Source organism: Periophthalmus magnuspinnatus, chromosome 11 (assembly GCF_009829125.3).
Source record: "Periophthalmus magnuspinnatus isolate fPerMag1 chromosome 11, fPerMag1.2.pri, whole genome shotgun sequence".
NCBI classification, from domain to species: domain Eukaryota; kingdom Metazoa; phylum Chordata; class Actinopteri; order Gobiiformes; family Gobiidae; genus Periophthalmus; species Periophthalmus magnuspinnatus.
The window spans coordinates 22,367,960-22,387,699 of NC_047136.2; the positions used below are offsets into that span (position 1 = coordinate 22,367,960).

The 19,740-nt window shown below is 39.4% G+C and overlaps 2 protein-coding genes across 2 annotated transcripts; one reads left to right on the top strand and one right to left on the bottom strand.

Moving 5' to 3' along the window:
• The first annotated feature begins 2,152 nt into the window (after nucleotides 1–2,152).
• On the top strand, nucleotides 2,153–10,649 carry LOC117378326 (C3a anaphylatoxin chemotactic receptor-like). The gene is made up of 2 exons (XM_055225548.1): nucleotides 2,153–3,042; nucleotides 7,922–10,649. Exons 1-2 carry the CDS (start codon nucleotides 2,539–2,541, stop codon nucleotides 8,699–8,701), a joined length of 1,284 nt encoding a protein of 427 aa, XP_055081523.1. The 5' UTR covers nucleotides 2,153–2,538; the 3' UTR covers nucleotides 8,702–10,649.
• Nucleotides 9,944–17,828, bottom strand: si:ch211-171h4.5 (sialoadhesin). Its single transcript, XM_033974915.2, has 11 exons — nucleotides 17,783–17,828; nucleotides 15,574–15,758; nucleotides 14,986–15,136; nucleotides 13,923–14,080; nucleotides 12,829–12,982; nucleotides 12,315–12,451; nucleotides 11,538–11,676; nucleotides 11,037–11,136; nucleotides 10,907–10,925; nucleotides 10,721–10,798; nucleotides 9,944–10,048 (listed from the first exon to the last, which is right to left on the bottom strand). Exons 1-11 carry the CDS (start codon nucleotides 17,826–17,828, stop codon nucleotides 9,944–9,946), a joined length of 1,272 nt encoding a protein of 423 aa, XP_033830806.2.
• Between the last annotated feature and the right edge of the window lie 1,912 nt (nucleotides 17,829–19,740).

The following is a 19,740-nucleotide window of genomic DNA, read 5'->3' on the forward strand; positions in this document are numbered from 1 at the left end:
GACAGGTTTTTATTCTGCACTCTTCTCTTTTAATGTTGATTTTATGATGATTATTTGTGATTATTTATGTTTGATTTGTGTGATTTTAATGTCTTTCTTATTCTGTAAAGCACTTTGAATTACCTTGTGTACGAATTGTGCTATACAAATAAACTTGCCTTGCCTATGTGTGTATTTCGTGTATATGTGTGTATGTTGTGTATGTGTATATGTGTGTATGTTGTGTGTATATGTGTGTATGTTGTGTGTATATGTGTGTGTGTTGTGTGTATATGTGTGTATGTTGTGTGTATATGTGTGTGTATGTTGTGTATGTGTGTATGTTGTGTGTATATGTGTGTATGTTGTGTGTATATGTGTGTATGTTGTGTGTATATGTGTGTATGTTGTGTGTATGTTGTGTGTGTGTATGTTGTGTGTATGTTGTGTGTATGTTGTATATGTGTGTATGTTGTGTGTATATGTGTGTGTATGTTGTGTATGTGTGTATGTTGTGTGTATATGTGTGTATGGTGTGTGTAGATGTGTATATGTGTGTATGTTTTGTGTATATGTGTGTATGTTGTGTGTAGATGTGTATATGTGTGTATGCTGTGTGTATATGTGTGTATGTTGTGTGTATATGTGTGTATGTTGTGTGTATATGTGTGTATGTTGTGTGTATATGTGTGTATGTTGTGTGTATGTTGTGTGTGTGTATGTTGTGTGTATGTTGTGTGTATGTTGTGTGTGTGTGTATGTTGTGTGTATATGTGTGTATGTTGTGTGTATATGTGTGTATGTTGTGTGTATGTTGTGTGTATATGTGTGTATGTTGTGTGTATATGTGTGTGTGTTGTGTGTATATGTGTGTATGTTGTGTGTATATGTGTGTGTATGTTGTGTATGTGTGTATGTTGTGTGTATATGTGTGTATGTTGTGTGTATATGTTGTGTGTAGATGTGTATATGTGTGTATGTTGTGTGTATATGTGTGTATGTTGTGTGTATATGTGTGTATGTTGTGTGTATATGTGTGTATGGTGTGTGTAGATGTGTAGATGTGTGTATGTTTTGTGTATATGTGTGTATGTTGTGTGTAGATGTGTATATGTGTGTATGCTGTGTGTATATGTGTGTATGTTGTGTGTATATGTGTGTATGTTGTGTGTATGTTGTGTGTATGTTGTGTGTATGTTGTGTGTATGTTGTGTGTATATGTGTGTATATGTGTGTATGTTGTGTGTATATGTGTGTATGTTGTGTGTGTGTATGTTGTGTGTATATGTGTGTATGTTGTGTGTATATGTGTGTATGTTGTGTATATGTGTGTATGTTGTGTGTATATGTGTGTATGTTGTGTGTATGTTGTGTGTGTGTATGTTGTGTGTATATGTGTGTATGTTGTGTGTATATGTTGTGTGTATATGCGTGTATGTTGTGTGTATATGCGTGTATGTTGTGTGTATATGTGTGTATGTTGTGTGTATATGTGTGTATATGTGTGTATGTTGTGTGTATATGTGTGTATATGTGTGTATGTTGTGTGTATATGTGTGTATATGTGTGTATGTTGTGTGTATATGTGTGTATGTTGTGTGTATATGTGTGTATATGTGTGTATGTTGTGTGTATATGTGTGTATATGTGTATATGTGTGTATGTTGTGTGTATATGTGTGTATATGTGTGTATGTTGTGTGTATATGTGTGTATGTTGTGTGTGTGTTTGTGTGTATGTTGTGTGTATATGTGTGTATGTTGTGTGTAGATGTGTATATGTGTGTATGTTGTGTGTATATGTGTGTATGTTGTGTGTGTGTGTATGTTGTGTGTATATGTGTGTATGTTGTGTGTGTGTATGTTGTGTGTATATGTGTGTATGTTGTGTGTAGATGTGTATATGTGTGTATGTTGTGTGTATATGTGTGTATGTTGTGTGTGTGTATGTTGTGTGTATATGTGTGTATGTTGTGTGTAGATGTGTATATGTGTGTATGTTGTGTGTATATGTGTGTATGTTGTGTGTATATGTGTGTATGTTGTGTGTATATGTGTGTATGTTGTGTGTATATGTGTGTATGTTGTGTGTATATGTGTGTATGTTGTGTGTATGTTGTGTGTATATGTGTGTATGTTGTGTGTATATGTGTGTGTGTTGTGTGTTACTATGATGGCGGATGGTGCAGCACGCTATGCGCCAGCTGCTCCTACATTTGCGCCTTCTAGACTGAAAACTGAAGTCTATGAGACAGTGGATGGTAAAATAATAGTTGAAGATGAATTTCTAAACTTCCTTGCTGTGAAATCTAGAACTTTAACCCAGGATGAACTTGTTTTACTGGCTGCAAACACGTTTGACACAGAGTGGATAGAGGCCTCTAAGAAAATATTGTTTGAGCTGTGCCCTACTACTCAACGTAATATATCTCACAAGGGAGCGCAAAAGGACATTAACAACATAAAGAGCTGCTTAAGAGTCCTCAATGAATGCGGAGAAAATGTACCGCGATTTGTATCCCACTATTTGGATGATCTGCCTCCTGTGACATTCTCAAGCATGGATGTGTGCGGCCTGCTCAAGAAGATGGAGCAGTTACAAGCCGACATCGGTGCCATGAGGAGCGCGCTAAAGGTACAAGTGGATATGTGCGCAGATCTCCATGCGATTACAACTGACGTGAACCGCCGGGTGTGTAGCCTGGAGTGTGCTGCGGTTGTGACACGAGAGGAGGGCCTGGACGCACGCGGATCAGCGGCGCTAGAGGCCCCCTGTAGTGACGCAGGCGGCGGCTCGGAGGTGGGCGCCGAGACCGAGCAGGTGACCGGGGCTGCCGGTGGCGCTGCTGCTTCTTCTGGAGAACGAGAAGAAGACGAAGTCCTAGCTGAGAGCGGCGAGGGAACTGCTGAATGGAGTGCTGTTGTAAAAAGGAGAAGGCGACTGCCAGGAGCAGTTAAAACGTCTGTGCGCCCTGGTACACCTGGGGCGAGGAACCCGCGCAAGCGGTTTGCAATCGTGGGCACGGGAGCAGCGAGCCACATAAAAACGGTGACAACTAAACTGGTGAGTGTTTTCGCCTCCAAATTCTCGCCTGACCTAGATGTCCAGATACTGTCTGACTATTTGCAAGCTCAACTTAGCCGTGAGGTTACGTGCCAAAAAATAACCACTGCTAATGGTAGATTTGCCTCGTTTAAAGTTACGGCTGAGTGCAAAGATGTGGCGGAGATGTACAATCCGGAGATTTGGCCTGTGGGCACCTACGTGCGGCGTTTTTATGAGCCTCAGAGCAGGGCTGGTGTTGGCTCTAACCGAGCTGGTGTGGGCGCGCAGTTGAGTGGTGTCCCATCGGCCGTTTGCACGGAGGCATAAGAACTTATATGAACTTAAAAGTTATCTCATACAACTGCCGCGGCCTGCGCTTGGGGCAGAGGACAGAGGATATAATGCGCAGAGCTGCTGTGGACCACCTGTTGACCCAATGCGACGTATTGTGTTTGCAAGAGACATTCCTAACGAAACAGGATTTGGAAGGATTAAATTCACTGAATCATAATTTTCACGGGGCTGGGGAGTCCTGCGTTGATATTGGTGATGGGATAATAAGAGGGCGCATTCCTGGTGGAGTTGCAATCCTCTGGAATAAAAGGCTTGATTCTTTTATTAATGTGATTAGACTTGAAGTGGATTGGTGTATAGCGATCCATCTTACACAAAGTGGCAAGGAATGTGTTATTTTAAATGTGTACACCCCTTATGAGTGCCATCTTAATGAGACAGAATATCTTAATAGACTGGCTTTTATTAATTCATTTGTACATGACAAGAAGTTTTTAAATGTGGTTGTAATTGGAGATTTTAATTCAGACATTATGGATGATAAATCTATGTTTGGCAATCACCTGAACCAGTTTTGTGAGGATAATGGTTTAATACTGTCAACTAAGGACCTCTTGCCTGCAGATAGTTTTACTTACATAAGTGAGGCTTGGCACACCACCTCTTGGTTGGACCACTGTATAGCTACAGCAGATGCACATGCATCATTGACAGATATGAAAATATTTTATGAGCTCTCAACAACTGACCATATTCCATTTGGGATGCAAATAAACTGTCAGTTTTTACCTTGGACTGAGATTTACAGGGAAGAAAGTGATGCATTGATTTTGGACTGGAGCTCTCTCTCAGAAGAAGCAATACTGTCTTATTCTGTATGCACGGATAATTTGCTAAGAAATATCTACCTGCCTAAGGAAGCAGTCGTGTGCAGGGATGGCAGCTGCAAAAATTCTGAACACAGAGCAGCCATCAGTGCTATGTATGAGGATATTGTCAAAGTGTTGTTTAAGTCAAGTGAAATTCTTCATAAAACGAAAGCTAAAAAGAGAGGACGGCCAGGCTGGAATGCCCATGTGGCTGAATTTTATGCTAAGGCACGAGAGGCTTCCCAGGAGTGGATACAGGCAGGTAGACCAAGATGTGGGCCTGTGTATGAACAAAAGCGGGTCACAAATGCTCGGTATAAGTATGCCTTGCGTTTTATAACCAAAAATGAGCAAGCCATGAGAGCGGACTCGTTGGCCAGAAAACTCTCTTTCAACAACACGTTTGGCTTTTGGAAAGAAGTAAAAAACATGACTGCCACTAAAACGTCTTTGCCATGTGCAGTGGATGGCACCTCCGGCACTGAGAACATCTTGGAGCTTTGGCGTCAGCACTACAGTAGATTATTTAACTGTGTTCAGAGTGAGCCTTATGTTATGCCTGATGTTGACCATGCAGATGTAATCCTGTCACATGAAGTCCTTAAAGCTGTCACCAAACTATCTAATAATAAGGCCAGTGGGCAGGACGGTGTTTCAGCAGAGCATTTAAAATTTGCAAGTGTGAGGTTAGCACCACTGCTTTCCATCTGTCTCACGGCTTTCCTTATTCATGGATTTTTACCTGACTGTTTGTTAACTGTACTGCTAGTCCCTGTCATTAAAGATAAGACTGGAAAAGTTGGCAGCTCTAACAACTACAGACCTATAGCTCTGGCCAGTATAGTCTCAAAAATCATTGAATTAATCTTGCTTGACAGGATCTCCCACTGTATTAAATCCACAGACAATCAGTTTGGGTTTAAGGCTCTGCTGGGCACAGACATGTGTATATATGCTCTAAAAGAGATTATTGACAAATACAGGAGGCAGAACTCATCAGTTTTTATGTGTTTTTTAGATGCATCCAAGGCATTTGACAGAGTGAACCACCGAAAATTATTTATGAAGTTGATGCAGAAAGGTGTACCCAAATATATTGTGCGTATTTTAATTTATTGGTATGGACAGCAGACAGTGCAGATTAAGTGGGGAAACAGGGTTTCTGCCCCATTTAGAGTCACCAATGGGGTTAGACAAGGAGGAATCTTGTCCCCAGTTCTGTTCAACTTGTATTTAGATGAACTGTCTACAAAGCTCAAAAGATGTAAAACTGGATGTGTGGCTGGGAATTTTGTCCTCAATCATTTAATGTATGCAGACGACTTGGTTGTGTTTAGTCCGAGCACCGCTGGGTTACAGCAGCTACTCAACATCTGTTCAGCTTATGGTGTGGAGTATGACATCAAGTATAACGCAACTAAGAGCATGATCATGATTTGCAGGACTAAAGAGGATAAACACATGCGGTATCCTGATTTTTGCCTGTCTAATGTTGTATTGAATGTTACAGCTAAAATTAAATATCTTGGGCACATCATCACTGCGGACATGGCAGATGATGATGATATTTATAGACAATGCAGGATGTTGTATGCACAAGCTAATACTCTTCTGTTCAAGTTCGGTTCATGCTCTGATGATGTAAAGTTAATGTTATTTAAATCATATTGCACACCACTATACACTGCCCACCTCTGGACTCAGTACAAAAAAGCCAGTCTACAGAGGCTGCAGGTGGCTTATAATGACGCGTTGCGGGTGCTCTTGAGGAGGCCACGATGGACCAGTGCGACTGAATTGTTTGTCACCGCACGTGTGAATACATTGCAAGCTGTACTGAGAACTTTAATGTACAGGTTTATCTGCAGACTGAACAAGTCAGAAAATGAAATTCTACTGTCACTCACAAGCATAAGATGCAGTGCAATTCGCTACCAATCCAGAATGTGGAGACACTGGTATGGTTGTCTTTTTAAAACATAGATGTTTGTTGTTTTGTATTGTTGCTGTCTGTCTGTTTTTTGAATGGACCACGAGTCCGAAATAAAGATGAATTGAAATATATGTGTGTATGTTGTGTGTATATGTGTGTGTATGTTGTGTATGTGTGTATGTTGTGTGTATATGTGTGTATGTTGTGTGTATATGTTGTGTGTAGATGTGTATATGTGTGTATGTTGTGTGTATATGTGTGTATGTTGTGTGTAGATGTGTATATGTGTGTATGTTGTGTGTATATGCGTGTATGTTGTGTGTATATGTGTGTATGTTGTGTGTATATGTGTGTATATGTGTGTATGTTGTGTGTATATGTGTGTATATGTGTGTATGTTGTGTGTATATGTGTGTATATGTGTGTATGTTGTGTGTATATGTGTGTATGTTGTGTGTATATGTGTGTATATGTGTGTATGTTGTGTGTATATGTGTGTATATGTGTATATGTGTGTATGTTGTGTGTATATGTGTGTATATGTGTGTATGTTGTGTGTGTGTTTGTGTGTATGTTGTGTGTATATGTGTGTATGTTGTGTGTAGATGTGTATATGTGTGTATGTTGTGTGTATATGTGTGTATGTTGTGTGTGTGTGTATGTTGTGTGTATATGTGTGTATGTTGTGTGTGTGTATGTTGTGTGTATATGTGTGTATGTTGTGTGTAGATGTGTATATGTGTGTATGTTGTGTGTATATGTGTGTATGTTGTGTGTGTGTATGTTGTGTGTATATGTGTGTATGTTGTGTGTAGATGTGTATATGTGTGTATGTTGTGTGTATGTTGTGTGTATATGTGTGTATGTTGTGTGTATATGTGTGTATGTTGTGTGTATATGTGTGTATGTTGTGTGTATATGTGTGTATGTTGTGTGTATATGTGTGTATGTTGTGTGTAGATGTGTATATGTGTGTATGTTGTGTGTATATGTGTGTATGATGTGTGTATATGTGTGTATGTTGTGTGTATATGTGTGTATGTTGTGTGTATATGTGTGTATGTTGTGTGTAGATGTGTGTATGTTGTGTGTAGATGTGTATATGTGTGTATGTTGTGTGTATATGTGTGTATGTTGTGTGTATATGTGTGTATGTTGTGTGTATATGTTGTGTGTATATGTGTGTATGTTGTGTGTATATGTGTGTATATGTGTGTATGTTGTGTGTATATGTGTGTATATGTGTGTATGTTGTGTGTATGTTGTGTGTATATGCGTGTATGTTGTGTGTATATGCGTGTATGTTGTGTGTATATGCGTGTATGTTGTGTGTAAATGTGTGTATGTTGTGTGTATATGTGTGTATATGTGTGTATGTTGTGTGTAGATGTGTATATGTGTGTATGTTGTGTGTATATGTGTGTATGTTGTGTGTATATGTGTGTATGTTGTGTGTATATGTGTGTATGTTGTGTGTATATGTGTAACACATAACACTGTGTTAAGGCTGAACTGTGTCTTTTTTATAATGGAGAGTCTGACACCTCTTTCTATGAGGATGCTTTTGCTTTGCCTAAAATGTCCCACAGTATGGCATCCGTTGATACGGATACAAGCAGGTGACACTGCCATGTCCAGTCACAGGTAGGATCTGTGGAGAGGTGTCTCTATCATAGAAAGCATATTATTTTAGCATGAATAATAAATGCACAATAGATAAGTCTAATGCCATACGATGGAAAACTCTAGACCAAGTAACAACATTTCCATTTCCCCGTTGCTGAAATGTTCTCTTTTCCAGAGCAAAGTCACAAACGTGTGGCTGGTGAACGTTGCCATAGCAGACCTGATCTTCTGCTTCACCAGGATCTTCTCCATCGTCTACAAGCTCTACTCCAACCACTGGCCTTTCGGCTCCTTCCTCTGCAAAATCAACGGCTTCTTCAAATACACTAATATGTTCTGCTCTGTGTTCCTCCTGGCTGTGATCAGTCTGGACCGAGCTCTCTGTATTTGGAGACCGCGCTTCATCAAAACTAAACGCACTCTGTTTGTGGCCCGGGCGGTCTGTGTGTGTGTGTGGGCGCTTGCTATCATTCTCAGTATCCCTTATTTTATGCATCGGCGAGTTTACCTGGACAAGATGAACAAAACGAAATGCAACATCAACGAAGGGAAGGGGACAGACGCCAAACTCTACTTGTACTGGCTCCGTTTTGTGTGTGGCTTCCTGTTTCCGTTTTTGGTCATTCTTGTGTGTTATATTGCGGCCGGTTTAGGAATCAAACGTACAAATTTATCCAGGAAGTCGCGGACCTTGAGGATTTTGGTGATTCTGGTCATTGCTTTTTTCCTGTGCTGGGCTCCTTACCACTGCCTCCAGCTTTTCAAATTGGCTGACAGATATACAAAAGTTCTGAAGCCTTGGCAGCGCATCACCAGTGCCATAGGGTACTTTAACAGCTGCGTGAACCCAATCCTGTATTACTGTTTGGGGGCGGAGCTAGGGGGATGCTTCAGGCTCCCCTCATGCACAGTGTACAACAGACCAGGCCAACGTCATAGAGGAAGTGATGAATGAATGAATGTAATGAATCTTTTTACAGTAAGGGTAAAAATTCAGCTGAGGAGACTGAGCTTTTTTCAGCTTTTTTTTGTTTTTGTTTTTTTTAAGCTGTGTATTCATTAGGGGGCCACCAAATGCCTAGAACCGGCCCTGATAACAATAATAGGCACATGGACACAACTCAAGTCAAATAAGTGAAAAAAGACACCGTAAAAGATTCCACAGACCTGACACAGATCCTGAGCAACAGTCAGACATTAGAGCCGTTTAAATGTGTTGTCCGGAAGCCTAAACGCCTTTGAGTGTCACAAACTCCTCCAGCAGAGGGCGCTCAGTACGGCACACACTGGACCGGGCTTTGTTTGTTTAACTATACAGCACACATACAGATGTTTGTGAGGCTGAGCTGCCCTAGCACAATTTCATTTATTTTATTTTTCTTTCTTTGTACAGGGATAGCCCAATGAGAGCATCAGATTCGAATACAGAACAAAACAAACAAACACAAAAAAATACCGCCACAGGTCTGTTTAAAACATTAAAAACAGGAGCAGGTGTGATTATAAAGGTTTGTCTCCAGATCATTAAAGTGTTTTATTGGCACCAATCTATCCAGTTTTGCATGTCCCTGAAATGTATTCCATTTTTGGGAAGTAAAATAACCAAAAGCTTTTTTTCCTGTTTCAGTTCTAGTGTGGCCAGTTTTTAGATGTAGACGTAGAATCAAGTTCTTGCATCAAAATTCAACAAACAAGTAAGATATTCAGGCCAACTCAAAATAAACGATGTGATGTCAATTTACCACAAACTCACCCTTCCCCTTTTTATCACAAACATAAAAGACAGTTTTGTGCCGTTATCTCGTTGCTCTAAAGTGCAATAAGAATACACATAAAGCTTTATGTGTATTCTTCAGAGCACCTCACATAATGGCCCATGTGCTCAAATGGAAGCTCAATACTCAACACTGTACCCATCTGTTTCAGAATGATGACAAATTAAGACTGTTGCCATAGTGATTACCAATATGAAACATAATATTATATCTTTTGAAAATGCTCAAAAACTAAACTGAAACCCATATCGCATGAAACCCATATCATATACGAACTTATCTCTTCCGCAATGTTGGCTTGAAATTATCTGCAGATTCATCACTTCCTTTTTAGACATTTGAGAGGTGTTTTTTTCAAAGAAGCCAAAAATACAAGTACTAAAATGATTATTATTAATCAAATGAAGTCAAATGGATTAAGGTTATTCAGAGGCTCCTCCTGTGTTTTGGTTGAATCCTTCTCTCAGAGCTGCAGTGTTTTCATACTCCAGCATTTCAGGAGGAGTCTTCACCTTTGGCTGTGGGGCCTAAAAAACAGCACAGCTCAGGAGCACATAACGATGTGTTTATGTCATTTAAATACAAACGCTTGGACACCTTTTCATTCAGTGTTGTTTCTATATGGTTACTACTTTTTATGTACTTTTTACATAAATTGTACATACTTTGTAGATTCTGGAGAATAATGTTTTATGGAACTGTGTGTTTTTATGTATGTAAAAAAAAAAGTTGTAGCTATTAATAACTCTTTTTAATCACAGAAGAAAACTCCATTCTGTAACTAGACAAAAGTTTTAGAGTGAAGACATTTGGCTGCTCATCCAAGCTTCAGTTCTGGTCAGATTGCTGCTGGACACTGCCTTATATCTGTCTGAAGGGAGGAGCTAACTACACTGAAACTAACACACCTATTTGTTTACAGATTTTGTTGGCTAGGTCTGTTGGACTGTATGAAGTATGAACTGTAACTGGGTCATATTTTGCATAATATTTCCAGGCCTTCTCAGGGTTCATTAAATGCCAAGAGTCTAAAATATAAACCATGTTTTTTGTGTGAATTTACACTTCTTTGTTTATTAAATGACATATGTGTCCATTCATAGTTTGATGCTTTGTTGCTTACAATGTAAATAAAGAAAAAAAAAAAACATGAAAAAGTGTGTCCTTTGACCTTTGACTGGTGTATAAAAGTGCAGTACCTGGAGCTTGTCATAGTCTGAGGACACACAGCTGGTTTGCAGGTCACAGTAGATGTTGTTCTCCCTCTGCTCCATGTGCTGAACATTTGGACACGAGTTTGTGCAAGAGTTTAGTGTATGAATGAATGTGTAACAAGGATATATTCAAACAGACAGAAGTGTGATGTCCATGAGTTATGTGCTTACCTTCAGCCTCTTTGAAACACTGTGAGGAAGAAGTGAAGAGAGCTATATTATAAGAGTGAGTACACATAGGAAAGTATATCATCTACAAGCGGGGGTATTTCAGTAAAGTAGTAAAGAATATTTCCATTACCTCCTGTATTTATAGAAGAGCAGTGCCACAGAGAGGACGCACAGAGCAGACAGGACTCCACACCCAACAGACACCCAGAATCCAACACTGCAGCAGACGCCTGAGATCAGAGGAAGATGCTTTTTTAGGTCAAATGTTTGAAAAAGTGATGGTATAAACGACGAGAGATGAAGTTTTACGCATCTCCATGGAGCTTTGCCCTGTTGTTCTGCCTGTACTCTATATTCTGTGTATTGTAAGGGCCTGATATTTTGTGTTTTGTTGTTCTTGTAACTGTTTCTGTGTTGTTAATGTAACTTGTTTTGTATGTGACACTTGGTTGTAGGCTGAAGTTGATGTCTCGGTTCTATTTGTCAGTTTTGGAGACTGGCTCTAGCGAGTTTTTATTTATTTTTTGTTCTAACCTTCATATGACAACACAAACAGCTTCCCATTCGTAACTCGCTGACGTCCTGACTCTAGGCTCTCATGTTTAAACTCATGTGTTTGACCCTCTTTTACCGTTCTGAGCTGTGACCTCCAGGAGCAGTGGTTTTGACCTCTGAACTCCTCTCTCATTCTGAGCCTGGCACTCATACAAGCCGCTGTGTGCCGGCTTCACCTGTAGGGGCAGTGTCGGTTCTTCACCAACCTTCACCATCTGGAAACATCACATAAATCTTACATTGTAATGAATTATAGTTAAATAATATTTTTAAATAAAACTTCTGATTGTGAATTTCAGAGCAGATGTGGTTCAGTGTTACCTGTGGTGCACTCAATAAATACTTTTTTCAAACCTGATTGTTCCTGTTACCTGAACAACTCAATCAAAAATATAAAAAAAACAGCCTACATTTTTGTCCGGCACAGTTTTAAATGTCTTTCAGATATGACTTTTGATATGTCTTTTGTTCATTTTGCAAATTTTCATGATCAGAGGGTAAATCTAATGCAGATTTAGTCCTAGTTTAGACCTGGTTTAGTTCTGGTTTGGCCTGCTTGGCTCTATGTAAATGTTATTGCCTTGACTGCAATGTTCCACAGAATTGCAATAAAATTATCTATCTCCATGGAGACAAACAGGTGATGCTACCACAGGTCAGATCTGTGGAGAGGTGACCCCACACAGTATGAATGCATTTTAATTAAATGTATTTATTTTTTCCAACATAAACACTTAATTAGATACTTTTAATGAGATATTGCAGAACATTCCAGACTCGCAGATGTAGAGACGAGCAGGTGACAAACCCCCCCACCAAGGAAAGTTACATAAATTAAACAAGATTGTCCTACAGTTCCATTGGTGTTGCTGAACCAGGTGTAGGACGACACAGGGGGGTTGGCGTCAGTTGAACAGGTGAAGACCACCACAGAGCCTTCTGGGACAGGGCCTGGGACGCTCACATCTGCTGCAGTGTTCATGGGTCCATCTGAACAAATACAAAGAGTGAAACGTTAAAGTTATACAAGGATTTGCCCCTCTCTTAGTTTGAAATTATCTAATTTATTATTATTATTATTATTATTATTATTATTATTATTATTATTATTATTATTATTATTATTATTATTATTATTATTAGCAATGTTATTTTTCTTTTTTTTCCACTTTCCATTTACTTCAATCCATTCAAAATCAACTCAGGTCAACATAAAAACAATGGAATATAAGAGGAGATACATTAAAGAGAGTCACATTATATTCTTTGTAAGTTTTTTGCACGTTCCAACTACTTCACATCTACAACAACATAGCACGTTGTCATGAGACAGTGTGAGCAGATCAGAATAACTCTTCTTGACTCACATAACACATTGAGAGCGTGAGAGGTGGTGAATGCCTCGCTGCTGCCTCCTGCTGACAGTGGGTAGGACACGGAGCAGGTGACGGTCTTGTTGTGATGTTGAGCTGAGGCAGTGAAGGTCAAAGTGGACTTCAGTATCATCTGTCCATCTGAATTCTGATAGAGGAGAACACAGCATACTTACATTATTCCTCCCAAACCGGCTTTTAATACAAACCAAGCTGTTATAAATAAAAGGTGCTTAAAGATAAAGCTGCGGTTTATATTCAAATAGGGTCAAACTTTTTGTGTGTGTGTGTGTATGTCACGGAGACAAGGAAGAGCATGTTATAGGTCAGACATTGGCAAAGAGGCAGGCCAAAACCGGGACTGAACCAGGACTGAACCGAGTCTAAACTAGGTCTGAACCAGTACTTAAGTATTACTGAATCCAGCCTAAAGCAGGACTGAACTGGGCCTAAAGCACAACTGAAACGAGCCAAAGGCAAGACTGAACAGGGACTAAAGTAGGACTGAACCAGGACTAAACCAGTCCTAAACTAGGCCTAAAACAGGCCTAACACAGGTCTAAACTAATCCTAAACCAGGTCTAAACCAGGGCTAAACTAGACCTAAATCAGGCCCCAAATTGAACAAGAAATAAACACAGACTGAACAAGACCTAAACCAGGACTAAACAAGGACTAAACTCAGACTGAACAAGACCTAAACCAGGACTAAACAAGGACTAAACTCAGACTGAACAAGACCTAAACCAGGACTAAACAAGGACTAAACTCAGACTGAACAAGACCTAAACCAGGACTAAACAAGGACTAAACTCAGACTGAACAAGACCTAAACCAGGACTAAACAAGGACTAAACAAGGACTGAACAAGACCTAAACCAGGACTAAACAAGGACTAAACTCACACTGAACAAGACCTAAACCAGGACTAAACAAGGACTAAACTCAGACTGAACAAGACCTAAACCAGGACTAAACAAGGACTAAACTCAGACTGAACAAGACCTAAACCAGGACTAAACAAGGACTAAACTCAGACTGAACTGGGCTTAAACTAGGACTGAAGGTCACTTTGTGTTATGTAGTACCTTTAGTACTTGTGTCTGTTCCTTCCTGTTGCTCTGGGGTGCAGCCCATATGAAGGAGGGGGGCAGAAAGGGGCATGGCGCCATGGCAGAGCACTGCAGGCTCACATGACCTCCCTCTGTCACATGACTCACAGAGGTCAGGGAGGGCGGGGCCACACCTGCAATTTAGATATATTCAGACATACTTTAACTGGCGTGTTTATTTTCTAAATTTTTTTGCTGATTTGCTAGGGATGGATACACACATAGATTAACATGACAGTATCACAGTGTATATATAATTTATATGTTAATTTGAAACACCAGTACAAATATATTACAATGCTGCGTTGTTGTGACTAAAGCTACTCACTGCCACTTTGAGCCGGTGAATGCACACGCACTCCCGCTCCTAGGCAACAGGCACAATGGCTGCAACAGGCGTCAATACTTTTTATTTGACTGAGAAGTGATATTTGTCCATTTTAAATTTTCTCACCCCTTCATTTCACAGTTGTAGATTTAATAATAATAATAATAATAATAATAATAATAATAATTATTATTATTATTATTATTATTATTATTATTATTATTATTTATTTTTTATTATTTTTATTTATTTATTTTTTTGTTTTTGTTTTTGTGGTTTATAATGATTTAGTGAAAATAATCCCAAAAAGTATGGTATCTGATGATATCTTCTTGTCATTTTGAGAATTAATGTCTATTTGCAAATAGACATTAGAACAGTAGGTACTGCTGTAGAGTAAATACCAAACATTCAAACTCGATTTCAGTACAAAGAAATTGGCTCAATACTCGATACCGATTACAATAATGAAGATGAAGCTAATTTTTTGTACCTGAGAGTACTTTCTGTATGTTTGGTTTGTATAGTTTTGGTATTAGTTAGTATAGTTGCGATATTAGTTTTAGTATAGTTTCAACATTAGTATAGTTTTGATATTGGTTACTATAGTTTCAACATTAGTTAGTATAGTTTAGATATTGGTTAGTAGGTATTGGCTACCATAGTAGGTAGTAACATTTAAAGTAACATTCTTGAGTGTTTGGTTCATACCTGATGTGACTGTGATGCGTACTCCTTGTTTAAAAGTATATTTTAGGTCTGGGCATTCTATTCTGAAGAAGTACATGTTATTTTGTTTCTTTGTAAAATTCCTGAAAACCGTGGTGCAGTTTTTCTTTCTCAGATCGCCCAGCACAAGCACCTGGAACGAGAGAGATCATTTTGATTACAAAAAACCCTCCATTTGGGGACAGGACTGATGTAGGTCAGGGTATTATGGAGCACAACAGTCCCACACACTCTGAGGTCCACTCTCTACTGAACTAAAGGTAAAAGGAGCTGTTAACTTAAAATTACTGTTTTATGACATCACAAGGTGGAACACAACATTTTGAGCTTTGGAGATGTAGACAAACTGGTAATTCAGGGTTACTCAAACATGTGTGAATAAAACAAAGTCCTTTCAAACTTCTGATATTTTTTTCAGATGTTGTGATTGGAGCATCAGAAAAACTAATCTAATGATGACAAATAGATATAGCAACTTTTAAAATATTTAGTTTATATTAAAATTAATATAATTTATTTAATATCATCATTTATTTATATGAATGTAATCATAGTTATAATCAAACTCACATCAGCGCTCTTAATGTTGGGGCTGACTGCATCGTTTCTCCTCCAGACTCCACCTCCGGAGCAGTTATTCAGCTGTGCACTGTAAGACGGAGGGACAACAACACTACAGGGCACAGCCATGCAAGAGCCTTCAACTCCCATGATCCTCAGCGGCAGTGTTATATTCCAGGCCTCACCGTTCATGCCTGGAATAAGAATTTGAACATTTGATTGGTTATGACAAGATTGAAATATACAGGAAAATAAACATGTAATCTATTATGTATACTATAGTCTCTCTCAGCTCTAATAACAGCAATATGCTCAGCCAGGTAAGGTCCAGGAAGTGTCTTGCCCAAGGACACAACTACAATATGAATGAGCCAACAACTTTCACTGAATTGAACCTCCATTTTGTCAATAGACTTTAAAAATTTGATGGCTCTAGGAAGGAAAAAACCTGGACACAGCAGCTCAAAATTATTTTTCCAATAACAAAGAGTTAATAAACACATAGTAATAAAATTAAAATAGTTAGTACAGTTTCAATATTTGTTAGTACAATTTCGATATTAGTACAGTTTTGATATTTCAGTATTTGTAAGTATGTAAATTTGTGTCAGAAAAAGCTACAAACATGTAGATTATATGCACAAGTAGAATCAAACAAGCAAAATGTCTTGGCTACACTTGCACTGAAAAGTCTGGACACATTTTTGTTTTTTATGTTTCTTTATATATCCATCCATCCATCCATTTTCTTCCGCTTATCCGGGCCAGTAGTCTAAGCAGGGACTCCCAGACTTCCCTCACTCCGGTCACGTCCACCAGCTCCTCCGGTGGGACCCCAAGGCGTTCTCAGGCCAGCCGAGAGACATAGTCCCTCCAGCGTGTCCTGGGTCTTCCCCGGGGCCTCCTCCCGGTGGGACATGCCCAGAACACCTCCCTAGGGAGGCGTCCAGGAGGCATCCTGAGCATATGCCCGAGCCACCTCAACTGGTTCCTCTCAACGTGTAGGAGCAGCGGCTCTACTCCGAGCTCCTCCCGTGTGACCGAGCTCCTCACCCTATCCCTAAGGGTGCGCCCGGCCACTCTGCGGAGGAAGCCCATTTCAGCCGCTTGTATCCGCGACCTTGTCCTTCCAGTCATTACCCAGAGCTCATGACCATAGGTGAGGGTAGGAACGTAGATTGACCGGTAAATCAAGAGCTTCGCCTTTGGTCTCAGCTCCTTCTTCACCACAACGGACCGATACAGTGACCGCATCACTGCAGACACTGCACCGATCCACCTCTCAATCTCACGCTCCATCCTCCCCTCACTCGTGAACAAGACCCCGAGATACTTGAACTCCTCCACTTGAGGCAGAGACTCACCACCCACCCGGAGAGAGCAAACCACCTTTTTCCGGTCAAGAACCATGGCCTCGGATTTAGAAGAGCTGATTCTCATCCCAGCCGCTTCACACTCGGCTGCAAACCGCCCCAGTGCCTGTTGCAGGTCCTGGCTCAATGAAGCCATCAGGACAACATCATAAAATTAACTTTTTTACTTTTTCATATATATATATATATATATATACACCCCCCCCCCCCCCCCACACACACACACACACATATATATATATATATATATATATGAAAAAGTAAAAAAGTTAATTTTATGCTGAAATCCTCAGAGTCTCCCCCTTTGCTTTGTGATCAGCTCTGCAAACCCTTGTCCTTCTCACAATGAGCTTCATGATGAAGTCTCTTGAAATGTTTTTTACTCCACAGCTGTTCCACGTCAGAGTCAAGTACAAAACACCAAAAGTACTAGCTAAAGATCAAAGCAAAGGGTAAAGGCTATTTATTTATTTATTTATTTATTCTTTTTTTTTTTTTTTTTAATCATGGAAATACGGACAAAAAAACCTATGAAAAAGTGTGTCCAAACGTTTGACTGGTCGTGTATGTACAGTACAAGGGGTATACGCACCTGTAAATGTACTTGTACATGATGAACAGCCTCAGGTTAAAGCAAATACTCTGTGTAAACTTAAGCAACTTCCCATTCTCACAGACAGGACAGTACTAATACTTTTGACTGAACTGTACAGTTACTCACTTGTATTAAATTAATGCGTTCTTGTTTGTAGTGCTATTCCTTTTGTTTGTATTCTCACATATTTGGACCTATATTTACTTTAGTTAAAGACATAGATCAAACAACAAAATCAGTAGTGTCATACCTTGGATCAAAGCCCAGAGAAAAAACAGCATCGGGACAGTAGCCATCTTGAAGGAAATCTAAACAAGAATGATTATAATGTTATACAACAGGGTTCGAGTGACTCAACAAACAATGAGAACTGACCTAGCTGCTGTAGATGTGGTCACTGGAGAAAAAGAGGACCTACCTACGTGAAGGAAGTAAAGGAAATTGTCAAAGGATGGAACAAATCAGATTTCAAAACAGCCGAATGTAAGAAAGAAGGAGCCTGTAAACCGGGGGTGATATAGAACTAAAACAATACTTATACAAAATTATAATAACTCTAAAACAAGTCCACAGTATGTTCATGTCCTATATTTAAAGCCATAGTATGTAACTTTTTTGCCAGAGAGCTAAGAGTTGCTTTTGTTTGTTTGTTTGTTTGTTTTCTTGGTTGTGTTATTGCACTGAAAAACATGCATCCTTACTGTGAGTGGGCTTGCCTTTCCACAAACCTGACTCTTATTTGGCGTGGAGGAGGGTCTTCTGTCGCTTGTTTCTGTTGAAATGTTTTTGTTTTTTTTACTGTTATCTCAGTAACATAACCTCAGCGTATCTATCTCCATGAAGAATGCTCCGGAGTATGTTTTAAATGTTCTATTTCCATGGAGTCATACAGGTGATGGGGCAGCTTCAGAGCGTTACTGTAACTTTAAGGAAAATGCCCATTGCCAAATCACTTTTTAAGCTGCAGATTTGTAATAAAACAAGTTCAAGAGCTTAATAATAGAAAAGAATCAGATTTAGATTAGGCAACTCAGTTTTTTCTACCCTTGACTGTATAAGATTCATCTACCAATTACTCAATACAACTACTTCTGCTTTTGTCATTTAACAGGGAAAAGACCTAATAGTAGGGCTTGTATTTCTCCACCAGAGGGCAGTAGTGTCTTCTTCAAGTTGACTTTATCAGCCTGTGTGTTTTATTTTATTTAATGTTTCCCCAATTCAGCTGGAAGCACAATAATTCTCAGTGGCATCTGCGCTCCACTTTGAACCATTCATGAAGTATTTGTGTGCATCTCTGTTTTTCTGCATATATCTGTATGTGTTGCCAAGTATTTCTTATTTATTTTACAAACTCCCTCCAGAAAAAGCTCCATTATGCAGCTTCAACTAACCACTTTAAGGCCGCGTTCACTTGCACATTGCCACATCAAAACTGACTCATTGCCACATCAAAACTGACTCAAACAGAACTAAACCCAAAATTAAACCTGGACTAGACAAGGACTAAATAAGGTCTAGAAGAAATTCAAACCAACTCCACATATGCGTAAAACATAATGTAGTTAAGAACCGCATAAAGGCAAGTGTGAACGCACCCTAGAAATAGAGAAGATAAAGATAGAGAAGTGGTGGAGCAGACAGAGCTGAGAAGAGGAAACAAGGAAGTCTCGCTCTGGCTGATGTTTTTGACTGATCTCTCTTTAGTGAGATCTAAATCAGTGTAAAAAAAACAATCCCAAGTATTTGGCAAAGTAACCTCAGATAGTACTGATTTAAACTTATCTGCCGAAGGGTTACGCCATCAGCTTGTCTCTGCTTTGCTTGAAATGTTCCGCAGTATGGCATTAAACATCTATCTTCCATGTATTCAATAAGAGGTGCTTTTATTGCTCGAAAATACAAACAGAAAAACTAATTATTAGTGGGGTTGCCTAGGCTCCGCAGATCTGGAATGTCTCCATGGAGATACATAAGGTTTAATGCCACAATCCAGACAAAGCAATAATATCTCCATGGAGAAGAGCAGGTGGTGTGTTTATAAATATCAATAATAAGAATGTGACAAAATCTCGTGCCACATGTTCTCAGGAGACCAAATGACCACACGACCATGTGTTGGCAGATAGGACATACAAGAGTTAAGTGCAGATGTACTTTTCTACCAGCAAATTTTTACTCCTACTTGAGTATTTTTTTAATTGAAGT